At 40.5% G+C, this 25,227-nt stretch overlaps 1 protein-coding gene across 2 annotated transcripts; it reads left to right on the top strand.

Annotated features, from left to right (window-relative positions):
* The first annotated feature begins 970 nt into the window (after positions 1-970).
* Positions 971-22,427, top strand: TRIM34 (tripartite motif containing 34). Of its 2 annotated transcripts, none has more exons than XM_060605817.3 (8): positions 971-1,238; positions 7,589-8,070; positions 8,673-8,768; positions 9,578-9,808; positions 16,295-16,317; positions 18,024-18,124; positions 18,427-18,453; positions 18,982-22,427. In XM_060605817.3, exons 2-8 carry the CDS (start codon positions 7,651-7,653, stop codon positions 19,545-19,547), a joined length of 1,464 nt encoding a protein of 487 aa, XP_060461800.1. In that variant the 5' UTR covers positions 971-1,238; positions 7,589-7,650; the 3' UTR covers positions 19,548-22,427. The 2 variants fall into 2 exon arrangements, with proteins under 2 accessions (XP_060461800.1, XP_078289266.1); XM_078433140.2 differs by having other exon boundaries at positions 7,581-8,070.
* The last annotated feature ends 2,800 nt before the right edge of the window (positions 22,428-25,227 follow it).

The raw sequence follows: 25,227 nt of genomic DNA, 5'->3' as shown, positions 1-25,227 counted from the left end.
GTGGGGATGGGTTAAATAGGTGATGGAGATTAAGGAGTGCACTTGTTGGGATGAGCACTGGGTGATGTATGGTATTGTTGAGTCACTATATTGTACATCTGAAACTAATATTACACTGTATGTTAACTAACTGGAATTAAAATAAAAATTAAAAAATCAAAAAAATAATGAAACAGAAAACATAATTTTCTTTTGTAATCAATGTTGTTGTGGTATGTGTTATGGGTATAACATACACCCTTTTAGAGTATGCAATTTGAGGGGCGCCTGGGTGGCTCAGTGGCTTAAGCTTCCGACTTCGGCTCAGGTCATGATCTCACGGCTTGTGAGTTCCAGCCCCGCGTTGGGCTCTGTGCTGACAGCTCAGAGCCTGGAGCCTCTTCAGATTCTGTCTTTCTCTCTCTCTCTGCCCCTCCCCCTCTCACACTCTGTTTCTCAAAAGTAAATAAACATTTAAAAAATATATAGAGTATGCAGTTTGATTAGTTTTGACAAAGTTTTACACCTGTGTGACTACTACACAAATAGACTTCAGAGAATTTCTAATACTCCAAAAAGCTCTTCTGGTCCTTTGTAGCCAACTCTTCCAGAACCCTCCATCCCTCGTCTGCCCAAGTCCCATCTATTTCCTAGGAGGTGGTGGTGTGCTCTTTGGGGGCAAATGGAACATGGTACCTGAAGGGATCAAATTGGAAGGCCAAACTGAGGGCCTGTGCACAACCATGAAAGGAGTAGGAGACCCTTGGTTCCTAGCTGGCCCAGGAAGCAGAGAGGGTTAAAACAGACTTTCAGCCTCACACTGTAGACATTTTGGACTGGATGTTTCTTTGCTGTGGGAGCTGTCTTGTGCATTGCAGAGTGGTTAGCAGTGCCTCTGGCCTCTACCCACTAGATGGCAGTAGCATCCCCCAGTTATGACAGCCAAATTTGTCCTCTGAGTTGGTTAAATGTCCCTTAGGGCAAACCCTCCCTCCCCCACTAGAGAACCACTGAGGTAAAACATTTCATACCCAGTGGCCCTACAGGACTGTAGCCCCTTGGGCCCAGAAGCTCCTTCCCCTTCCTTCTTCCTGCCAGCCCTGAGGTTTCACTTTCACTTCCCAGTCGGCTGGTCAGGAGCTGCTACATGCAGGCCCAGCGCCTGTTCCCTGTTCAGTCAGTAAATGCTGACCACGCCCGCCCTGGCTTTGCTTCGCCACTAAAATCAGGAATCAAGACTTCTCCGCTGGGGCCTCAAGGTGCGTGGGGAGGTTGGGGGGAGGGGCAGAGGGTGGGAGACTCCAGAAGGAAGGTGCTACGCAAAGGTGTGTGAGTTCAGTATGTGGCTCAGACTTGCTCTGAAAGGAAGAAAAGCCAGTCTTCAGGCTTCCTGCTCTGAGCGCAGACAGACGGAAGCCAAGATTCTGGAGACAGATGGCCTGGAGAGAAAGGAGTTCTCAAGAGGTGGAGGGCATTGTTTCTTTCCTGGAGGGGCCCTTCTTTCTCTGGGCTGTGTCCATCTTCACTCGTCCCTTTCCTATTCTATAATTTTAATTGTCTACCTTGCTGAGGAGAACTGGAATCCTCTCCCTTTCTCTCTCTCTTTCTCCAAGATGAATAGAAAGTGTCTTCTCCTCTGCCCACCACTACCTCCTTGAAGAAAAGCTGACAAAAGAGGTCCCTGTTTTCCAAACGTATAGCAACCCAAGCTCCTAGAGTGAGTGGGGCAGGAGACAGAATGGAGTTTTGGGGACATGGCTGGATAATATTGAAGAGGAGGATTCTCTCACTCCCTTACGGAGAACCAGCTGCGGGGTGGTCTGTGGCCTTCCTGAATCTCAGCTGTTGGCCTGCCACCTGCCTCTGTGGCCCCCTTTTATCCCGTGTCCTTTGAAGTTCAGTCTCAGGAGTCTCCTGGCGCTTCCCTGAAGAGCATACACTTCCTTCCAGTAGTCCACTGACCCCACATCCTTACCTGCCTGAGAGCTCTTTCTTCCTCATTCTTCTCTGAAGACACACCTTTGCATGCTTACCTCAATTCTCACTATTGTTCTTTACTCAGAGCTAATTAACAGGAGCTGATTATTGCTCAGAAGGGGCCCAGAGATCCAATGGTCTTGCTAAGAAATTTGCTCCATGACTGATGGTGACTGTGTCCCACCTTGAGCTCACCTGTGAGCAATTTGCACACTGATGGATTTGTTACATACCTTCTGACACACCCATTCTGTCCTGTATTCCCACTTTTCAGGAGTCATGGTTATGGTCTTCCTGGGAGCCTATGCTTTGCTCCTGAAATGGGTCCATTTTTGCCCAGACACTGATTGTCTCCCCAGGGTCCAAAACAAGGCCCAACCCATAGGATGAAATGGATTTATTTATTTATTCACTTAAACAGTTAATTCATAGGAACTAACACTGCTGTTGTAAAAAAAAAAAAAAAAAGTGCAATGAATATGCATTCAACTTGCAGTAAATGTTAAATACATATAAGAACTTACAGTCTGGTTGGGGAGAGATTGTAAACAAACAGATAACTGATATGTACACAAGAAGGTGACTAATATTACTGGGGAACAGTTTTTAAGTATTGAATGTAGTGACATGGTAAAGGCCTTGCAAATTTAAGTAGTTTTCATGAAGGCCTCATTGTGAGGAGATATTTGAGTAGAATCTTAAGAATGTGAGGGATTTAAAGGCTTTAGCATGGGTTTCTTCCTGCGATTGAAAGGAGGCCAGTGTGGGCTGGGGTAGAGTATGCAGGGGGAAGAGAAGGAGGTGGCTTTGGGAAAGAGTAGGACAGTAGGAGGAGGTGTCTAATGTGGCCTTACCTAGAGCATAATGATGACCAGCTGATATTGGACGACATGCATTTGAATAGACAGGACTGGTGTCTGCTTTGAAGGGCACTCTGGTCCGTGACATAAGAACAGCCATGGCAGCACACTGAAGAAGAGCAATCAGTGATAGTTTCAGGGAGAGCGATTTTCCAGAATTCAGGCAGGAGACACAGGTGGCTCCTTCCAGGATGGTGGCAGTGGAAATGATTGGAACTAACGTGAAGAAAACACTCTTAGCAACTTTTTTAAAAAAATTTTTGTTAATGTTTATTTTATTTTTGAGAGAGAGAAAGAGAGCGTGAGCAAGGGAAGGGCAGAGAGAGAGGGAGACACAGAATCCAAAGCAGGTTCCAGGCTCTGAGCTGTCAGAACAGAGCCCCACGCAGGGCTTGAACTCATGAACCGTGATACCATGATCTGAGCTGAAGCTGGACACTTAACCAACTGAGCCACCCAGGCGCCCCACTCTTAGCAACTTCTGATGAACTAATGAGGCCAGAAGCAATTTTATAAAAAGTGGTCCTATGCTACAAAAAGACTTTTTAAAAATATGATTTTTCAAAAACATATTTATCAGAGAGCTAGAGCTCTTGAAGAGAGGGTCATGAATAGTGTGGATTGGTGACATATTTAGTTTTGGATTCTAAGGAGTTCCTGAAGTAGGAACTCTGAATACAGAGGAATGGGGAGAGGAGATTGCATTATATGCAACCTGAGTTGCCCAGGTCTCTCCATGTCAAAAACAGGTCCTGCTTTGCCCACTGGCAGTTTCTGGCCTAGGAAACCAAGGGAAGTGTCTAGGATGCCATCTGGAAACTTTAAGGAACATCTTTCCCTGCACTCCACTTCTTGGAGATATTTTATTTTACTATACAACCTGCAAAGATGTGCAGAGTTGCATTATCAGAGTCCAGATGTTAGAAGAATCAAGTGTAGGATACGATCATCTGACACTTGTGGCAGTCAGCTGACCTGGGACTTCCATCAGGCAGATACTACTTGTACTCCCTTCCTATCTTCCTGATTGCTGCTGGGCTCTCAGGTCACTCTTGGACATTGGAGAGGTCCCTGCCTATGCATGGGGGCTTTTCCTCCTTCTGTGGCCAGTGTGGTGGCAACTGCTTTGATATCAACTTCTTATAGCCCCACTGTGAAAAGAAGGTTTATAGCCCCATGGTAGAATGCATGGTCCACACCCCTGTAGACTCTAGGTATTTCTCAGCATTGATTGGATACTGTGAAAGATAGCAGAGAACCCCACTCCTGTTAGCCCCACTTTTGGCTAATAGCTTCAGTTGCAAGCAAGGGTGGACATTATGTTGTGTAAACCTCTGGTCTTGCCAGTCATTAGAGCCTTGATCTGACCATTGTCACTGGAGCTAGGAGCTAAAAGCATATGGTTTTGGGACAATTTTCAGTGTCTGTACCATTGGCTAGATTACATTGGTCAGCCCACAGTTAGCTTTCTGTTTCACTTTATGGATGATTGGAGAAGTGAGTATATTTCTAGACCTAAATTTATCTCCACACAGCTTTCATTATGCCCTTATTCTCTCTTTTTAGAGCAAAGGGAAGATTATAGTTTGTTACAAACCTCATCATCAAACCTTTCCAAATTATTTTCCAGAGCCTGTTGTAACAAATTATGACTGGAATAATTTATTCTTTCACAGTTCAGGAGGCCAGAAGTCCAAAATCAAGGTGTTCGCAGAGTTGGTTTCTTCTGTAGGTATTGAGGGAGAACCTCTTCTATGTCTCTCACCTAGCTTCTGGTGGTTTCCAGCAATCCTTGGCATTCTTTGCCTTGTTGCTGCATTGCTCTGGTCTCTGTTGCCATTGTCAAATGGCTGTCTTCCCTGTGTGTGGTGTGCCCTCTCTTATTAAAGGACGCTGGTCATTGGATTTAGAACCTACCTTATTTAGTATTACCTCATCTTAATTTGATTACATCTGCAGAGGCCTATTTCCCAAACAAGATTACATTCACACCGGTGACATCAGCATGGGGGATACAATTCAATCTATGAGAACAAGTATCATGACAAAAATATCCACTGAGATCTTCCTTTTTCTTTTTCTTTTTCTTTTTCTTTTTCTTTTCTTTTCTTTCTTTTTTTTTTTTTTTTTTTTTTTTTTGCCTCATAGTTCCTTGTCTAGAATGAGTCCAGGTTCTAAGAATCAGCAACATCCCCATGCCACCACTGTGTGATATGCCTTCTGACCGACAACCAGCAATAGTTTTTGGCTTGGTTTGCCATTCCCACTCATGTGACTTGGCAGGACAGAAGCAGTCAGGTTCACTTAGCTTAGCTGGGGCATACAGGACAGGAGACACAGCATATCAGCATGGCTGCCTCAGGTGAGCTCTCAATGAGGGTCTGTACAGTGCTGCAGGTGGTACCGTATCCCCTTCATCAGGTCATTTGTAAGATCTGGTGGATATGTTTGAAACTAACATAGCATAGGTAAGTCTTGGTCCAATAAGCTGATTGCCTTGTATGAGCCTTGAGCATAGCTTCCAGGCCCCAACCAGCACAAATTTCGTTACAAGAGTCACAACCCACTTGTGGAAGCTGAGGTCTGTGCTTACTGAAAATAAGTGAAAAATAAAACAAAACAAAGTGCTAGGAGAAGGTAATGCCAATGTCCTTTTTATGAGAAGAAAGGACTTAAGCCTGACGATTACCCTTTGTTCCCATACATTCAACCCAACCCCAGTCCTGTCCCTTTTATCTTACCTTTTCTCTTACCCTCATCTGCTTCTCTATTTCCTCTAGCAGCCTTTCCTCACTGATCCCTGATCTTTGGAAATAAGCTGTCTCTTTTGCATCATTTAGGAAGTCACATTTTTTGTCCCTGCAGGCATATTAATGCCAAAAGCCTAGAAACCCTCTGCACACCAGCCATACAGGCATTTTATTTTATTTTTATTTTTTTATTAAAATTTTTTTAATGTTTATTCATTTTTGAGAGACAGAGACAGAACATGAGCTGGGGGAGGGAAAGAAAGAAAGAGAGACATGGAATCTGAAGGAGGCTCCATGCTCTGAGCTGACAGTACAGAGCCCGATGTGGGGCTTGGACCCATGAACTGTGAGATCATGACCTGAGCCGAAGTTGGATGCTTAACTGACTGAGCCACCCAGGCATCCCTATTTTTTTTTTTTTTTTGTTTACTTGTTTATTTTGAGAGAGGACCATGAGCAGGGGAAGAACAGAGAGAGGGAGGGAGGGAGAAAGAATCCCAAGCAGGCTTAATGCTGTCAGTGCAGAGCCTGATGCAGGGCTCAATCTCATGAACCTTGAGGTTACGAATTGAGCTCAAATCATGAATCAGACACATAACTGAGCCACTCAGGCCCTAAGCCATATAAGCATTTACATTTTTTTTTTAAGTTTATTTATTTATTTTGAAAGAGACAGTGCAAGCAGGGAAGGGGCAGAGACGGAGGGAGACAGAGGATCTGAAGTGGGCTCTGTGCTGACAGCAGAGAGCCTGACGTGGGACTCGAACTCGCAAACCATGAGATCATGACCTGAGTTGAAGCCAGACGCTTAACCGACAGAGCCACCCAGGTGCCCCATAGGCATTTTAAAAGCTATAGAAGATGTATCTTCCATCAACAAGGCATTCATATAGGTGACTTCTTCTCTCTAAAATATATTTTCCCTCTTTCTCATTCCATATCCCTTCTCACACCTTTTAGGTCAACCTTTGCTTATTTAAGGGGAGATATCTTTGATATTCTCCTATTTGGGAAATTATTAGTTCCCCCAAAACATGCCCCTCTGGGTGGTAGTGTTTATCATACTTTCCAGACCTCTGAAAGAAGACCCTGAGGAATTGTATTCACCCCAAATCAACTTACTGGATGAAATAATCTTCATAAGCTACTTCATTCAATTTACACATTTCGATAAAGAAAGTACTCTGATTTCTCAAGGACTTTGGTATAAAGAATAAATAGGTCATGTGATTTACAAATTGTAACTGGTTCTAAAATTCTTAGTTGTAAAATGTCTTCTCTGTCATAGCCCTTGCAGTTTCTGTAAGTGTCTCTGGGAGTGAATATGAGGGAATGGAGGGGTTCTGAATGGGACAGGTACATTTGGAGGTAAGCACTTACGTTGAAACCATATCTGTGGTCCCAAAGTTTACCCATTGGAGAACAGAGAATCAATGAAACAAAAAGACAAAGTGTGATAAAAAAAAAAAAGAAAGAAAAAGAAAAGTTCTAATCATCTATGGAGAAATGAGGAGGGTCTTTATGTATTGATCAAAGGTTACGTTCCTGTGTTCTAAGCACTAGGGATACGGCAGTGAACAAAAACAAAGTGTTGGATCTATGTGCAGATGACATTTTCGGAGTAGGATATTTAAGGAAAAGATATATATTATATAGTGATAGTAAGAAAAAGATGGCAAATGTACAACAGATAATATATTGGTAATTATTCTGTAGATAAAGTAATCATATTAGGTCCTTCTGATGAGATGATATTTAAAGAGGGCGTTGAATGAAGTATTAAGAAGTCATGCAAAAATCAAGGGGAGGTCAGTTCCAGGCTGAAAGGAGAACAAATGCAGAAGCCTGAAGCATTAGCAGCTTTCCCAGGCTACTGAATTTCATTTCTGTTTTATTTTTCCCCTCTTCTTTTTTGTCCTTTAATATTTTAGTCTTGGTTGATCCCTAGTATCCGCACAATTAGAATCTTTGCTATTCATGCCATTCTTACCTCATCCCCTTTCGATCTGCTCAGCCATCCAGGAGTCTTTTAAGCAAGAAGAGCCTCGGGAGTAAGGACAGGAAGAAGCCAGTGGACACGTACTATGGCTTTAAAAATCCTGAACATACAAGACGAGGTGTTCTGTCCCATCTGCCTGGAGCTTTTGACAGAATCCCTGAGCCTAGACTGTGGCCACAGCTTCTGTGAAGCTTGCATCACTGCAAACACCAAGGAGGCAGAGATCAGACCAGAAGGGGAAAACAGCTGTCCTGTATGTGGTGTCAGATACTCCCTTGAAAACCTATGGCCTAATCAGCATCTGGCTAACATAGTGGAGAAAATCAGAAAGGTCCAGTTGAGCCCAGAGGAGGAGCTGAAGAGAGACCTCTGTGTGCGCCATGAAGAGAAACTCCTGCTCTTCTGTAAGGAAGATAGGAAGATCATTTGTTGGCTTTGTGAGCGGTCTCAGGAGCACCATGGTCACCACACATTCCTTGTGGAGGAAGTAGTCAAGGAATGTCAGGTAGGCCCCAGGACGGAGGGAGAGAGGTAGAAGATGGTACTTGGGAAATGTCACCCTTCAGTCCTTCTTTACTCACCTTGGCACCCTGTAATCTCTTTCCATGTGTATCTCTTACACTGTGCTCAGCTTCCAATGCTTGAAGGATATTTCTGTATATTCCTTACACTTACGTAAAGAATAAGCCTAGAGTCTAGAGCCTAGACCCTTGGCCATGAGTGGGAGGTTTTCCTTTTTGCCCTTTTCTTATATGGATGGGGAATTCCTTTCGCAAGCTTGGCTCTCATTTTCCCCCTCAGCAGGATGGTTGCTATTTAACACTGTGGATTGGATGTAGAAAGAGTGCCAGTAAGTATAGGATTTTTCCTGCCGCAGCACAGTCGATCTCTTATGAAAAGAGAGTATTAGGCTACTTGTGGTGAGGAATGGTGACTTCTGTCGCCCAGGAACAAAGGATGTATTCTCCTTAGCTTTTCTCCCATATCCTAGATTCTAATCACAATTTTTGTAACCTGGTCTCTTCTGAGATCAGCCTGATTTCTTCCCCATTTATTCTTTGCTGAGAAAACTCATAGGTTGACTTTGATGTGACTTTTTCCTCATAGGAGAAGCTCCAGGCTGCTCTGGAGAGGTTGAAGACAGAGCAGCAGAAAGTTGAGAAGCTAGAAGCTGACATCAGAGAAGAGAGAACTTCCTGGAAGGTATGAGGAGACTCTTTCTGAGAGGTTTTGGACAAAAGAATCTTGGCAGGACCTTCAGTTCAAATCACAAGGAAGACCCTTCCTCTTTGTTCCCTGGCACAGAATGCATCCAGAAGCCATTTAATTAGTTCTCCTTTTTGTCCAGTCTCTGTTGCAGTTGAGGGCTGGAGAGTGGATATGTTACAAGTACATGCAGGTATTTGGAATTGAGTACAAAGACAAACTCTTTGGCAAGGAAGAGTGGAAAATTCTGTCTTCAATTCCTCTTTTCCAGTGAGGCTCCAACACTTCCAGTGGAAGACACTAGGCAAAGGACCAAGATTTCCCCCCAGGTTCAAACTTGGGAACATGGTAATGCAGGCAGGCATGAGTGTTCAGTACAGCTATCTACAACATAAACCTCATTTAGTGTTTTTGTTTTTGTTTTTTAAGTAGGCTGCATGCTCGGCACGAAGCCCGATTTGGGCCTTGAACTCACAACCCTGAGATCAATATCTGAACTTAGATCAAGAGTTGGACGCTTAACCCAGTGAGCCGCCCGGGCGCTCCTAAATGTAAAAACTCACTTGGGTTTTGCATTTCATCCCAGGGTTGGCCTAGATAAGACAGTCTGAGGCCTGTTTTGGTATGTACTGAAAGGAAAATAGCAGGAAAAATACCCAGCTTTCTCAAAATTTGCCCCTGTGCCCTTATTCTCCTATCGGTTAGAACTCAATGAAAAATATTTCTTTTACTGGCTTCTAATCCCTTCCACGGTAGGCTTTCAGGCTAATAGACTCTTTACCTCTCTTGTGTGTCCAACCTTGCAGTACCAGATACAGACTGAGAGACAAAGGATAAGAACAGAATTTAATCAGCTTAGAAGCATCCTGGACAGTGAAGAGCAGAGAGAACTGCAAAAATTGGAAGAAGAGGAGAAGAGAATACTGGATAACTTGGCTGAGGCTGAGGATGATCTGGCTCAGCAGAACCAACTGGTGAAAGAGCTTATCTCAGATCTGGAGCATCGCAGTGAATGGCCAACAGTGGACCTGCTGCAGGTAAGAAGAATCCCTCAGTCTGGAATTCTTCAAACATAGTCTAAGTTACCTTCTTTTCTGTGTCCTTGGGCTCTAATCCTGGTGTTGACACTAAAAGGTTCCTTTGGTCTTCTGGAGCCCTTCTCTATTGGAGATATATATCATGGGCAGTTGAATATAAGCATTCCAGGGGAGTGTCCTACTTTATTACTTTATGAAGTAAGGGAATACATTTGACCTTGGACAGGAGATCTATGGTATCCAGTGATATTCTCTAGGCTCCTATTATCTTTGATCTAGTGTTGGACATTTGTCTAGTTCTTTTCATTCATCTTAGCCACAGGCAAATACATGAATTTTCAGCTTTCAGAAATATATCCTTTTTTTAATTAAAAAGTGTGTATTTATTATCACAAACTTCTCTTGTTAGTTTTTTTTTAACACAAAGAGATAGAATACTGAGCCTTTTCTTGTGAGGATCGGCACACATATGCATAGAAAGTATTATACTTGAGTCGTGTGAATCTCTGTGCAAGTGTGAATGTGTCTGTGCCAGGAAAGGTTGCTGGTGTCAGGAAAGCATGCTGGTGCAAATCTTTATTATTTTTTTAATTAAAAAAAATTTTTTTAATGTTTATTTTTGAGAGAGAGAAAGAGACAGTGTGAGCAGGAGAGGGGCAGAGAGAGAGGGAGATACAGACTCTGAGGCAGGCTCCAGGTTCTGAGCTATCAGCCAGAGTCCATCACATGGTTGAACTTAAGAGTGGTGAGATCATGACCTGAGCTGAAGTGGGACACTTAACCGACTGAGCCACCCAGGCACCCCACTTTTTTTTTTAAATTAAAAAAAGTGTATTTATTTTGAGAAAGACTGAGAAAGCACAAGTGGGGGAGGGGCAGAGAGAGAGGAGAGACAGAATCCTAAGCAGGCCCTGTGCTGTCAGCTCAAAGCCCAAGGTGGTGCATGAAACCACTGTAGATCATGATCTGAGCCGAAATCAAGAGTCTGATGCTTAACAGACTGAGCCACCCAGGCATCCCCTACTATATATCTACAGACTTGAGGGAACAATTTGAACTAATGTTAAAATTTAGACAAGTTTTTTTTTTTTTTAAGCATTAATAGTCTGACTATGGTCCTGAGCATGAAGCATGATGGTCATTCAGGGAATTACAGACTTTTCATATTTTTGCTTGACTTCTTGTATATCTTCTTGCCTTTCTTTGCTGGATTTCCAAACACTTCTTTTGTTTTATTCTTGATATCAAGCAGAAGGATAATTGATTTTCATGTGTTGGCTGGTTTCCTTTGTCTCTGATGCTTGCATCATACCTTTCTTTTTTTGTATCAGAATCACCTAGAGTGCTATAAATAAAAGTAAAAAAATAATAATAATAAAAATTTAAAAAATAAAAAAAAAAACCTTAGCTCCTCAGGCCCATTGTAGTAAGATAGCTTTTGCATTTTTTACCAGGTTCTCTAAGTGATTATGATACCAAACAAATTTTGGTAAAAACTGCAATAGGTCTTTTTAATAAGTTGGGCTGGGAAAATAGAATATCCACATGCAAAAAAATGAAGTTAAACTCTTACTTCACACCATATACAAAAATTAACTCAAAGCAGATCAAAAATCTAAATGTAAGGACACAAATTATAAGACTCTTAGAAGAAAACATAGGTATAAATCTTTGTGACTTTTTACCAGGCAATAGCTTCACAGATATGGCACCCAAAATAGAAACAGCCAAAGATAAAATAAATTGTAATTCATCAAAATTAAAAACTGTTGTGTTTTAAAGGACGCCATGTAGAAAGTGAAAAAACATCCCACAGAATGGGGGAAAATATTTTCAAATCATGGATCTGATAAGGCCTAGTATTCATGATGTATAAAAAACCTCTAACAGCTCAATAATCAAAAGACAACCCAATTTAAAAATGGATAAAGGGCTTGAATAGATATTTCTCCAAAAAAGATATATAAATAGTCAATAAGCACATGAAAAGATGATTGATATCATTAGCCATCAAGGAAATGTAAAATCAAAACCACAATGATAATACCACCAAAAAAAAAAAAAAAAAAAAAAAAGAATGGACATTACCAAGGATTGACAAAGATGTGGAGAAATTGGAACTTTTATACATTGCTAGTGAAGATGTAAAATAGTGAAGCTACTTTTGGAAAACTGCTTGTCAGTTCCTCAAAACGTTAAAGATAGTTACCGTATGGCTCAGCAATTCCATTCCTAGGTACATACCTATGAAATGAAAACCTATGTCCGCAACTAAACGTGTATACAGAAGTTCATGGCAGTACTGTTCATAATAGCTCAAAAGTGGAAACAACCCAATTGTCCATTAAGCGAAGAATGCACAAGCAAAATGTGTTATATCCAAACAATGGAATTATTTGGCTCTAAAAAGAAATTAAGCACTAGCGGATGCTACAACATGGATGTACCTTGAAAACATAAGTGAAAGAAGGCACGCACAAAAGTTCCCTATTATAGGATTCTGTTTATATAAAGTCTGTAGTTGACAAATCCAAAGACATAAAAATTAGATTACTGGTTGTCAGGGGGCTCTGGAGAGGAGGCAATTATGAAATGGTTGCTAATGAGTGTACAGTTTCATTTTGCAATAATGAAATTGTTCTGGAATTAAATAGTGGTGATGGTAAATATACATTATAAATGTACTAAACCCTACTAAATTGTGCACTATAAAAGATGAATTATATGGTATTTTAATTACATCTGAGTAAAACAAAAAACTATGTAGGCTTATTTATTCCTTTTCCCTTGTTTATAATTCATCCACAAGCTCTTCACAACTCTTTCACTTGCCAACTTCACACAACTATTGTGTTTATGTTACTTGTCCAGGCATTTCTTTCACTTAAGCTAGCTTAAGTTGTATCTGTTTACTTGTAATAAAAACAATACTCAGTAGATAAACATTATAAGTTTTGTGGGATTAACATCCCATATTTAGATAAAATCTTCAAAGAATGACAAATGGGCCAACCAAGGAACTTACTCTTTTTTTTTTTTCCATTTGCATTTTTTATTTTTATTTATTTATTTATTTTTTTTAATATATGAAATTTATTGTCAAATTGGTTTCCATACAACACCCAGTGCTCATCCCAAAAGGTGCCCTCCTCAATACCCATCACCCACCCTCCCCTCCCTCCCACCCCCCATCAACCCTCAGTTTGTTCTCAGTTTTTAACAGTCTCTTATGCTTCGGCTCTCTCCCACTCTAACCTCTTTTTTTTTTTTTTTCCTTCCCCTCCCCCATGGATTCCTGTTAAGTTTCTCAGGATCCACATAAGAGTGAAACCATATGGTATCTGTCTTTCTCTGTATGGCTTATTTCACTTAGCATCACACTCTCCAGTTCCATCCACTTTGCTACAAAAGGCCATATTTCATTTTTTCTCATTGCCATGTAGTATTCCATTGTGTATATAAACCACAATTTCTTTATCCATTCATCAGTTGATGGACATTTAGGCTCTTTCCATACTTTGGCTATTGTTGAGAGTGCTGCTATAAACATTGGGGTACAAGTGCCCCTATGCATCAGTACTCCTGTATCCCTTGGATAAATTCCTAGCAGTGCTATTGCTGGGTCATAGGGTAGGTCTATTTTTAATTTTCTGAGGAACCTCCACACTGCTTTCCAGAGCGGCTGCACCAATTTGCATTCCCACCAACAGTGTAAGAGGGAGGAACTTACTCTTTTACTAGATTAGGGAATTTGGATGTTCTTTTCCAAAATGTTAAGATATATACTATTGATTGTGGTGCTGTCCCCTCATAACCTGTCTACTGAAAGTTCTTATAACAGCTCTTTTTATCCAAATCTTCATTGTTGTTCTTTGGACATTATATGTCTATTGTTTGCTAGAGGGGCTGTTGTTTGCATGAGGGCTACATTCAATACTGACTGGGAAGAATGAGCTAACAGAGACATGCTGTATTTGAAAATGGATGAAAAATTAGATGAGATTTTAGGTTCTTTCCCTTAGGAAAGGAAGTACTTCTTAATGTTTTTGTCATAGTTATTATATTGGGTCATTTTCGTTTTAGAAATTTTGTAGAATTACACATGTATGAATGATGATAGGCAATTAAATGATGGAGTGAAGATGGCACTTATTATTTTATCTGCTTAGTATCCTTTGGCTTTTTCTCGTAACAACACCTGGGATTTTTTTTCTGATGACACACCAATATGTCTATTTTTGTACATCTACTTGTTTGGGACTGAGAAAATCAACATTATCAAGGATGGATGGGTTAATCTTACCTAAATTAGTTTACCTAATTCCTATATTCCCACAAACCATGCAGGTGAGCATATGACCCAATTTTGGTCAGTGGCTTGGAGCATCAGAATGTATTGTCACAGTGAAGAAAGTTGTCCTTTTGCATGGGAATTATATCACTGAAACTAATGTAAACCAGGAGATTTTAAAGTTGCTATCAATTACAGTCTGAGAATAAAGTCAACAGACAGAGAAGAAAGAGAATTATGAGACACAGAAAGACTAGATACATGATAGTATTTGAGCTTCAAGATCCATCTGTGACTGAAATAGTACCTCTCTGGCCACATCTTTTTTTTTGGGGGGGTGGGGTGGGGCGAGGAGTTTAAGGCAATGTTAGTTGGCTTCTTTGTCATGTACGACCAAACTATACTGATACAGAGAAGCAAAACTATTCCTCTGATTTCGTTGTGAACCCAGCTGGTGGCATTTAAAGGTAAGGCCAAATATATTGGTATATATTGTTGAAAACAAATAAATCCATAGTGGTGATGATATGGAAATGCAAATTAGTTGAAAGAAGTTAAGGATGTGGAATGGACTGGCTTGGTAGGGTGTTTTAGTGTTTGGGACAGGGACTGAATGAATATTGGTACCGTATTTGACAAATGGACATAAGAGAGAAAACAATTAGTTGGTGAATAGTAGGTTATATTTTAGATATTTTGAGATTCTAGTACCTGTTTCTTCTTCATTGTGTGATGTATTATCCTGTATACATGATTATAGACAATAGGCCATGATCAGGTTATGTAAAGTTTGGGATCCGTGACACCTGCATGTGAGCTGAAATTTAAGAAGTGGAAGAGGTTACCAATAAGCACTGTATGGAACAGAGTTTTGCTGTATATGAGCTATGTATTCTGCAGATAGAGCTAGTTTTACTTCTTTCCAACATAAATGCTTTTTTTTTTTGTTTTTATTGGCTAATTGCCTTGACTAGAACCTCTAGTACCATAGTGTTATGGGCTTTTTTTTTTTTTTTTTGCTGTTTAAAAAAAAAGAGTTTTTTTTTGAGAGACAGAGTGGAGGAGGGGCAGAGAGAGAGAATCCCGTGCTGTCAGCATAGAGCCTGATGTGGGGCTCAATCCCATCAACCGTGAGATCCTGACTTGAGCTGGTCAAGATCAGCTGACTGAACCACTCAGGAGTCCCTCTAGTACCACTTTAAATAGAAGTAGTAAGAGTAGACATTCTTGTGCCTAATTTCAGGGAAAAAGCATTTAGTTCTTCATTAATTTTGAGTTTTTCATAGACTCCCTTTGTCAGGCTGAGGAAGTTCCCCCACTATTTCTAGTGGGCTGTTACTATTCTTTTTTTTTTTTTTTTTTCATGAAGGGATATTGAATTTTGTCAAATGTTTTTTTCCTTGTGTCTATTCATGTGACTTTTACTTTTATTCTATTAATATAATGAATTACATTAATTGTTTTTCTTATGTGAAATCAACTTTGCATTTCTGGGATAAATCCTACTTGGCCATGGTGTATAGATAATCTTCCATATTTTGCTGGATTCAGTTTTTTAGTATTTTGGTGAAGTTTACCTCTATACTCATAAGAAATGCTGGCCTGTAGTTCACTTTAATTCTGATGTTTGTCTCATTTTAGTATCATAGTAGTACTGGCCTCATAGAATGAGTTGGGGATTGTTCCCTTTTTTTCTATTTTTTGGAAGAATTTGTGAAGTATTTTTTTTTAATTATTTCTTCTTTAAACCATTATTACAATTCACCACTGGAACCATCTGGGCCTGACTTCTCTGTAGGAAGTTCTTGATTTCCAATCTAACCACTACATGTGTTAGGTCTATTCAAATTTTCTACTTCTTCTTGAATCAGTATTGGTAGTTTCTGTGTTTTGAGGAATTTGCCCATTTCATCTAGATTATATGAGTTGTTGGCATATAGTTGTTCATAGCCTTTATATTCTTATTAATTTTTGCAAAAGTCAGTAGTGATGTCTTCCCTTTTATTCCTGATTTTAATAATTTCTCTTCTCTTTTTTCATGGTATGTCTGTATAAAATCTGTCAAATGTGTTGATATTTTTAAATAGTTCACTTTTGATTTCCCTGATTTTCTCTAGTGTTTTTCTATTTTTTCTTTCATTAATCCTGCGTTACTCTTTATACTCCTTGACTCATGTTTTCTCTCTTCTCCCTAGGACATGAGTGGAATCATGAAATGGTGCGTATGGGTGACCAGGAGTTGTACTTTTGTGTTCTGAAGAAAGGTTTGTAGCCATAAGAGTGATCTGGTGGTCAATCAGAATGAAAAATCTTCCAAATCAGGGAAATTTGGATGTAGTATTTTTTAAATTGCTGGTCATAGACAAGGATTTAAGTGTTCCTTATCTATTGAAAATAGACGAGATTCTATGCTAGTGAATTCAGTGGCTGGAGGTCACAGAGGTAGGGCCAGTCAGGGTAATAAGGATCAGGGATTTCACTATTAGAGTCCTGTGACTTCACTTTGTCCTTGCTCTTCTTCCTGTACTCCACAGGTGCTTGTCCTATCACATGGAGGGCTTCATCAAGTCCTAAAATAGGTTATAAGGGCAGTTCCTTTATAGTTACTTTGCTTACATGGGAATATAAAAGATTAGGTCATTTGGGAAGCCTGGGTGGCTCAATTGGTTAAGCGTCCAACTTTGGCTCAGGTCACAATCTCACGGTTTGTGGTTTGAGCCCCACATTGGGCTCTGTGCTGACAGCTCAGAGCCTGGAGCCTGCTTCGGATTCTGTCTCTGTCTCTCTCTGCCCCTCCTCTGCTCATGTTCTGTCTGTCTCTCTCTCAAAAATAAATAAACATTGGGGCGCCTGGGTGGTGCAGTCGGTTAAGCGTCCGACTTCAGCCAGGTCACGATCTCGTGGTCCGTGAGTTCGAGCCCCGTGTCAGGCTCTGGGCTGATGGCTCGGAGCCTGGAGCCTGTTTCTGATTCTGTGTCTCCCTCTCTCTCTGCCCCTCCCCCGTTCATGCTCTGTCTCTCTCTGTCCCAAAAATAAATAAAAAACGTTGAAAATTAAAAAAAAAATAAATAAAATAAATAAACATTAAAAAATTTTTTTAAATAAAAGATTAGGTCATTTTACAAGGTTCTCTTTAGATTTCCAAAAACAAACATGAGCCCCAGGGTTAGTGACTTTGACCTTAGTGATATAATTAATTTTTTCCCGTTCACACACATTAGAAGCTTATATGGGAAAGTGTATTTCTTGTGGCTTAAGTTGCCAACCCACCTGACAGCATTAAATTCCTTACAAACACATGAAATACTAACCTTTGTAGTTTGGTGGTCATACTTCTCCTTTACCAAGGGTTTTTAACTTTTTTCAGAACACCGGAAATCTCCAATGTTATTTGTGGGTCATACCACTGGGGTTCAGGCTTTGGACTAAGGCACAAGTTCACAGGCTCTCAAAAAGAGACCTATGGATCTCACATCATAGATAGGATCCTCAGCCTCACTACTGATCTATCTGCCTGGGAGCACACATCTATGAACTCTCCATGAAAGACCCACCGTGATGAATTTCCGACATATTGCCTACCTTTTTTAGAGGTAGCTAAGGCTTTTTCTATACATTATTTCATCAAATTTTCTATTATGTCCACGAGGTATCAAGAAAAGGGTTAATTATTCCATTTTTAGAAGAAGAAACTGTTTCTTTGAGATGAAAACCTTCCCAAGGTCACACAGATGGCAAATGGGAAGGGAGACATGAGCACATTGCTTCTGGCTCCAGCATCAGGATTCTCCCTTCCCCCCAGGTCAGGCTTCTGAGGGAGGAGGGATCAAGTGCATCAGTGGCATGGAAGGAGAGAGGAAGGCAGCTGTGTTGTTAGGATACAAGGAAAGAGATACAGGAACAACATTTTTTTGTCATGCCTAGGAGTGAGATCTGGACACTAAGGAAGCCAAAAACTGTTTCAAGAAGACTGAAGAGTTCATTCCATGCTCCAGATCTGAGGGCAATGCTGCGCATACATAGAGGTGAGGAGAGCCAGGACAGGAGGGCGGGTATGGGAGCCCTGTGGTGTCAGGGACTTAACTGGGGAGCTGGTATAGTTTCAAAGAGAGGATAGAAAGGAGGGTTTTCAGAGAAGGAGGGATATTGCTTTAGGAGATGTGGTTATATCTAAGGGGGAATAGCTAGGTGTCCAGTTCATCATCTCAATTACCAGTTTATGGTCTACCAGGGCTCCCGTCTGCTGGCCCTTCTTTGGAGAAGAGATAGGTATTGGTGCTTAATCATTTGCTTCTAATCAACATCATTGAATCTTTTATCATTTCAGAGCTAACACATGTCCAGTGCTACTGGGGTAAGAAGTTACTGGTTCTTCAAATCCCTGGGTTCTGATCCCCTTTCAGAAATTTGTGATTTCAGGGCACCTGGGTGGCTCAGTCAGTTAAGCGTCCAACTCTTAATCTCAGCTCAGGTCTTGATCTCAGGGTCGTGAGTTCAAGTCCCATGTTGGGCTCTGTGCTGGGTGTGAAGCTTACTTTAAAGAATTTTTTTGTGATTTCAGAGATCTCATGATCTTCGCCCCATGTGTTTATATATATTATATATGTGTATAATATATATAATATTATATATTTCTCTATATATATTTAGTATAATATATATAATATTATATATTTCTCTCTCTCTCTCTCTCTCTCTCTCTCTCTCTCTCTCTCTCTATATATATATATATATATATATATAAATACATTTCTCCAGTGTTTTGCCCCCTTCCCCAACCCATAATACAAGCTCTACCTGGTCTCTTCCCATGGTCCCTCTTCACTAGATAAATCTATCTCATATATCTTACCTGATCTTATAATTTTTTTTTTCCCTACAGTGGACATCACACTGAATCCAATCAACCTAAATTTAAACCTTGTCCTTTCAGAAGATCAGAGACAAGTAATACCTATGCCAATTTGGCCTGTTGAATTTTATAATTATGGTATCTTGGGCTCCCAAAACTTCTCTTCAGGGAAACATTACTGGGAAATAGATGTGTCCAAGAAGACTGCTTGGATCCTAGGAGTATACTGTAGAACATGTTTCCGTAATATAAAATATGCTGTTAGACAAGGCACAGATTATCAAAATGTCTTCTCCAGATACAAACCTCAATTTGGCTACTGGGTTATTGGGTTACAGAATAAATTTGAGTATAAAGCCTTTGAGGAGTCTTACACATCTGATCCCAAGGTCTTGACTCTTTCCATGGCTGTTCCTCCCTGTCATGTTGGGGTTTTCCTAGACTATGAAGCAGGCATTGTCTCATTTTTCAATGTCACAAACCATGGATCACTCATCTACAAATTTTCTAAATGTTGCTTTTCTCAGACTGCTTATCCATATTTTAATCCTTTGAACTGTCCAGGCCCCATCACCCTGTGCCCACCGAGCTCCTGAACCTTCTTAGTCTCTCATCCACTTCTGTGTGGCACCTCTTGTCCTGGGCTCATCTACACCTGAGCTTACCCGCTTCCATCCTTTCTCCTTTTATTTTAGAATGTCTTTGTGCATGCTTTTCTGCATGTATGTAAAATGAATGTGCACTTTTTACCTTTTTGTTTCTCATTTAATTCAACTACCTTTATAGTTTCGTTATTGTTGTATTTTAGTAGTTGTTCTGTGGTTTAAGCCTATGTCAGTACCTTGATTTTTTTTTTCACAGATTATTGAGGCTCTGTTCATTGTTTTCATATTGGATAATTTGTATTAATCTACTTTGAAGTTCACTTAGTCTTTCTTTTGTGATCCTGAATTTCTCTTAAGCCAGTCCTACATTATTTTTTGAGTGATTATGGCTTTTAGTTTTAGAATTTCAACTAACAAAACTATTTTTATTTGTCTTTTGACATTTCCTATTTGCTCATTAGTACAACCATATTTTCTTTCATAACCTTAACCTTAGATTTAAGGACTGCTGTTAAGTCCTTGTCTTTTTTTGTTGTAAATCCTTGTAAATATGATATCTGGATTATCTTGGAGTTGATCTCTATTGATTGCTTTTGCTCTTGAGTATGGACCATGTTTTCTATTTTCTTTGTATGTTAAACAATTTTAACATGTACCTAAAATTCCCCCAGGGGAATTGTGAATGGGATGTAAAGACTCTGGATTCTGTTAATTTTTCTGAAGAATATTTTTTTCTTTAGGTAGTTAACTTGGTTGAACTCAAGTCCTAAATTCTGCCCTGCATTTTGCAGCAGGTGAAATCTCTAGTCAGTTCTTGTAGCTCTATTTGGGCTACTTGGTATCTGTCTCAAACATGTGTAGTTCTGATTGTTGCTGAGTGTGTACGTACAGTTTGGGATTTCCTTCTCTGGATCTCTCTTTTACAGACATTCTTTTGCCATTTTTCAGCTGCAGGTACATCCTCAAATTATTCTTCTTGCTCTTCAAGTTAATAAGTCTGTATGTTGCTGAGTTTTAATGTCCTACTTACTACTAATTGAGGTTTGCTTTCAAATAAAAACCCACAAAACCAGGAAACTCCTCCAGTAGTATTCCCTTCTTCCCATGGTCGATTACACTGTAGATTCTAGTGTTTGTCACTCTCTAGTGCCTTCATCTTTTTTGTTTTGTTCTTACAATTGTTCAAGGTTCATAGTGTTGACGCATAGGTAACAGGTACTGTTTTATTAGAATAAATACCTCTGTTTGTGGAAACAGAACAAGTTTTGTTTGTCCTGGGTATCCTAAGCTATAAGTTCAATTGTTGAATTTTAGTATTTTTTTTCTTTTTTATACAAACTTCCAGATTTTGTTCAAAGTGGTTATACCATTTTGCATTCCCACATATTTCAGAAAGGGAATAATGGGATGGAGTAGGATGGTTAATGCAGACATAGTAGGAATAGATGTGTTTTTATGTATATCTGGTTAAAACTGGAGGGGACTGGAGAGCTCAGAGTCTCGCTGTGTGACGAGTGCAGCATAGTGGTATTGATTGCAGTGTTCACAAGAAATGAGCTTCCTCACCCAAGGACCTCTTCTCTACCCAGTACTTCTTCCTTTGCCAATCCTTGCACAGATCCAATATCCATGGTTTTACTCCTCTTCATCTGAATCTCTGAAATGACCCCACATCCATGGTCAGTATCTTGAGACATTCTTAGGAAACATTAGCTTTGCAGCTGAGAGAAATCAGTGGCGAGGTCAGGTCCTGTCAAGATACCTGAAAACTTGGGCAAGCGGAACATCTGAATTTACTATGCTTCTCCCACCAAACATATTTTCTCACCAGAGCGGAGTAGGTGTCTATGTTCCACATTCCAGCTTATTATCTTCTGAGTTACCGGGAAAAAGAAATCTTTCTTAGGGCTCTGTATTTCCCCTCTAGTCATTACATCTCCTGCTTGCAGAGGAATCTAATGAAATATCTCCCCCTTTGGCCCGTGGATTTTTAATACTTTTTGCATTTGAGAAAATCTTAGGGAAAATAAAGCAAAAGTTAACGTGGTTAAAGTATATCAGTGGAAACAGATAAAACACCAATCCACGTAAACCGTAGGAAGAAAAGAGGAGATGTGAAAAATTGATTAAAATTTGTCAAATGTGGAAACAAACCCAGAGCCCGTCAATGGATGAATGGATAAAAAAGATGTGAGATATATGCAATGGAATACTACTCAGCCATAAAAAAGAATGCAATCTTGACATTCAACAACACAGGTGGGCCTTGAGGGTGTAATGCTAAGTGAATTTAGACAGAGAAAGACAAATACCATATGTTTTCACTTATATGTGTAATCTAAAAAACCAAACAAGCAAATAAAACAAAATTCATAGATACAGAGATCAGATTGGTGGTTGCTAGAGATGGGGGTTTGGAGGTGGGCAAAATGGATGAAGGGGATCAAGAGGTAAAGACTTCCACTTATAAAATAACTCATGTAACATACAGCCTGATGACTATAGCAAATAATACTGTGTTGCAAATTTGAAAGTTGCTACAAAAGTAAATCTTAAACGTTCTCATCACAGGAAAGAAAACATTTTCTTGATTCCCTATGGTGATAGATAGGAACTTGATTTATTGTGGTGAACATTTCACAATGTGTACAAATGTTGAAACATTATGTTGTACACCTAAACTAATATAATGTATGTCAATTATACTTCAATAAAAAATGATCAAAGGGGAATCCAATATATGTTATTGATACCAGAAGAGTAACTGAATTCTATGATGTGGCAGCAACTGTGTTCAGAGCAAGAACAGTGTATAGAAGCATGATTTATCATCAAGATGTTCCATTCAATTAAAAATATTTTTAAAATTATATATCTGTGTATCTATCTATTTATCATTCTTTATATGAAATGACTTCTAATAGATCTGAGGCAATAAGCAACAAAATAGGGAAGGTCCCTGCCTAACCTCATGAAACTTGAAGTTGGGGGTGGCCACTGATATTGCCACTGATAATATCAGTAGTACAGTAGGTTTCCTGTTGCATTTCTCTCTGTTGCTTTGCACTTCTGCATATTCAATTAAATTTTTTTAATGTTTATTTTTTTTTTTTTGATAGAGAAACAGAGCACAAGCTGGGGAGGGGCAGAGAGAGAAAGACAGAGAGAGAGGGAGGCACAGAATCCAAAGCAGGCTCCAGGTTTTGAGCTGTCAGCATAGAGCCTGATGCGAGGCTCAAAGTCACAGACCATGAGATCATGGCCCGAGCTGAAGTCTGATGCTTAACCGACTGAGCCACGCGGGCTCCCCTAATTTTTTAATGTTTATTTTTGAGAGACAGAGAGAGAGAGAGCACAAGTGGGGCAGGGGCAGAGAGAGAGAGGGAGACACAGAATCCGAAGTGGGCTCCGGGCTCCAAGCTGTCAGCACAGAGCCCAATGCCTGGCTCAAACCCATGAACCTTGAAATCAGCGCTCACCTGACTGATCCACCCAGGCGCCCTGCATATTCATTTTCTAACTCAAGGTATAGTGGCTGAGTCCTCACCTCCAGAAGTAACCCTTGTTTCAGCAAGGACTGCCAGAGAGAAATTCAAACAAAGGAAGCCCTAGATAAAGAACTTATGGCATCTCTGTGGGCCATGGCCCAGGACTCTGGACCAGTTGTGCACTGAGTGGAACAGAAGAGAGAGAGAGGCCTGGTTTTGCTCAGGGATGCAAAAGATGCTATGAGGAAGACAGTAGGGTAAAGTCAGAAAGTTCTTTGAAGCTTAACAATTTAACGCCTGTCAGTATTAATCATGTAGGATTTCTGCAGTGCTCTCCACATAAATTCCTAGCACCCTGTCCCCGGGTCTGGGAACCTTAATGGTGTGACAGTCAGTCCCTCTACAGCTTCTTTGGTGTTTTCTAGTTCTACAAGTTTTCCAAATTCAAACTCCGAGATCTCCAGCAGCTCACACACACAAAATTACTAACTTTGCTCATCCTTCTCCTTGGGTCATTGCTGCCACCCAGAAACTGAGCTCACCTGGGAGATCAGCCAGAGCACATAGGAAGGATTTCCATAAGGGGCATCTTGACGACTGTTAATAAAACAAAATGAGATGCTTGTTTGGTGTTAAATAATATGAAAGGACATCAGAAGAAGGGGCATGTTAACAATATCCTAAGACCCATGAGAAAAGCGAGAGTAGGAAAGCTTCTTTATTTTAACTACCTTTCCTCCTGTGAATGACAGCTACACTCTAGACTGACTCATTCAGACTGCAGATCCCATCAAAACTCCTTTTTTTTTTTTTTTTTTTTTTTTTTTTTTTTTTTTTTTACAGTGACTTCCTCTTATCTGACCAGGTCTTTTGGGATTAAAGTTGACTTTTTAAACATTATCAGGGGCACCTGATGGCTCAGTCAGCTAAGCGTCTGACTTCAGCTCAGGTCATGATCTCATCGTTCCTGGGTTCGAGCCTTCTGTCTGCCTCTGCCTCTGTGCTGACAGTTCAGAGCCTGGAGCCTGCTTCAGATTCTGTGTCTCCCTCTCTCTCTGCCCCTCCTCTGCTTGCACTCTCTCTCTCCTTTAAAAATAAATTAAAAAAAAATGTTAAACATTATCACCCTTACAACACCCTCCTTGTACAGTTGGCTCTCCTACATCACTGTTTGGCATGCATTCTTTGAAACTGCACAGCTCCCCTGTTTCGTTATCATTGTCATTATCACACTTCACCACCGATGCCACTTGACATAGAATTTCAGAATTGTTAGTCAGGGTTCTCCAGAAAAACAGAACCAATATGAAGGAGATTTATTATGAGGAATTGGCTCACATGATTATTTGGGGCTGAGAAGTTCCAGGATCTGGTGGCTGCGAAGTGGAGACCTAGGAAAGCTGGTGGTGTAAGTCAGTCCGAGACCAAAGGCTCGAGATCTGGGGTGGGTAATGGTGTAAATTCCAGTCCAAGGACAGGAGAGGACCTGTATCCCAGCTCAAGCAGGCAGGCAGGAAATAAAAGGGATGAATCCCTTTTTCTTCTCAGGCCCCGCAACAAATTAAATGATGCCCAACAACACTGGTGAAGACAACCTGAGTCGACAGATTTGAATGATAATCTCATCTAGAAACAACCACTTCCCAGACAGACCCAGAAATGTTTAATCTGGGCACCTCGGGGCCAGTCAAGTTGATACATGACATTAACCTTCACGATTATTTTCCTGCTTCGTTTTTATTATGCTAGGATTTTAGAGATTATATGCTGAAAAGTATTAGATGCGTTGCCCAACGTGACACTTGAAACAGCTCCATCTTCCCAGCCTCCATAGAAAAAGCGTCATTTTTGGCCGTCTTGAATCCACAATCTGAAGGTCAGCTTCGCTGTGCTACCACTCTGTGACAGCCCCTGACTGACCACCTGAGTGAGGTAATGCCAGATTTGCACAGTCCTGCCCTCTCACACGCCGATGAGGACACACACCGGTCAGATTCACAGACCCCAGCGGGGGGATGCGGAACTGTAGACAGCCTGCTCATGTGGCCGCCCCAGGCCAGCCTCAAGTGCGAGTCCTCCTTGTGGGAAAGGAGGAATTTTATTCCCTCCCCATGACAGCTCATTTGTAGCGGAAAAAGGAAACGCGGGTGTGTGTGAAGTTACACTGCTCGGGTAAGCCTCCT

The sequence above is a fragment of the Panthera onca genome, chromosome D1 (genome assembly GCF_046562875.1).
Source record: "Panthera onca isolate mPanOnc1 chromosome D1, mPanOnc1 haplotype 2, whole genome shotgun sequence".
Lineage (NCBI taxonomy): Eukaryota > Metazoa > Chordata > Mammalia > Carnivora > Felidae > Panthera > Panthera onca.
This window is presented reverse-complemented; position numbering and strand designations above follow the sequence as displayed.

Excerpts from the sequence above, each read along its gene's own strand:
- TRIM34 (XM_060605817.3), top strand. The coding sequence starts at position 7,651 with ATGGCTTTAAAAATCCTGAACATACAAGACGAGGTGTTCTGTCCCATC. Across the intron at positions 9,809-16,294 it reads CAACAGTGGACCTGCTGCAG|GACATGAGTGGAATCATGAA; the intron begins GTAAGAAGAATC and ends TCTTCTCCCTAG. Across the intron at positions 18,454-18,981 it reads ACATGTCCAGTGCTACTGGG|TGGACATCACACTGAATCCA; the intron begins GTAAGAAGTTAC and ends TTTTCCCTACAG.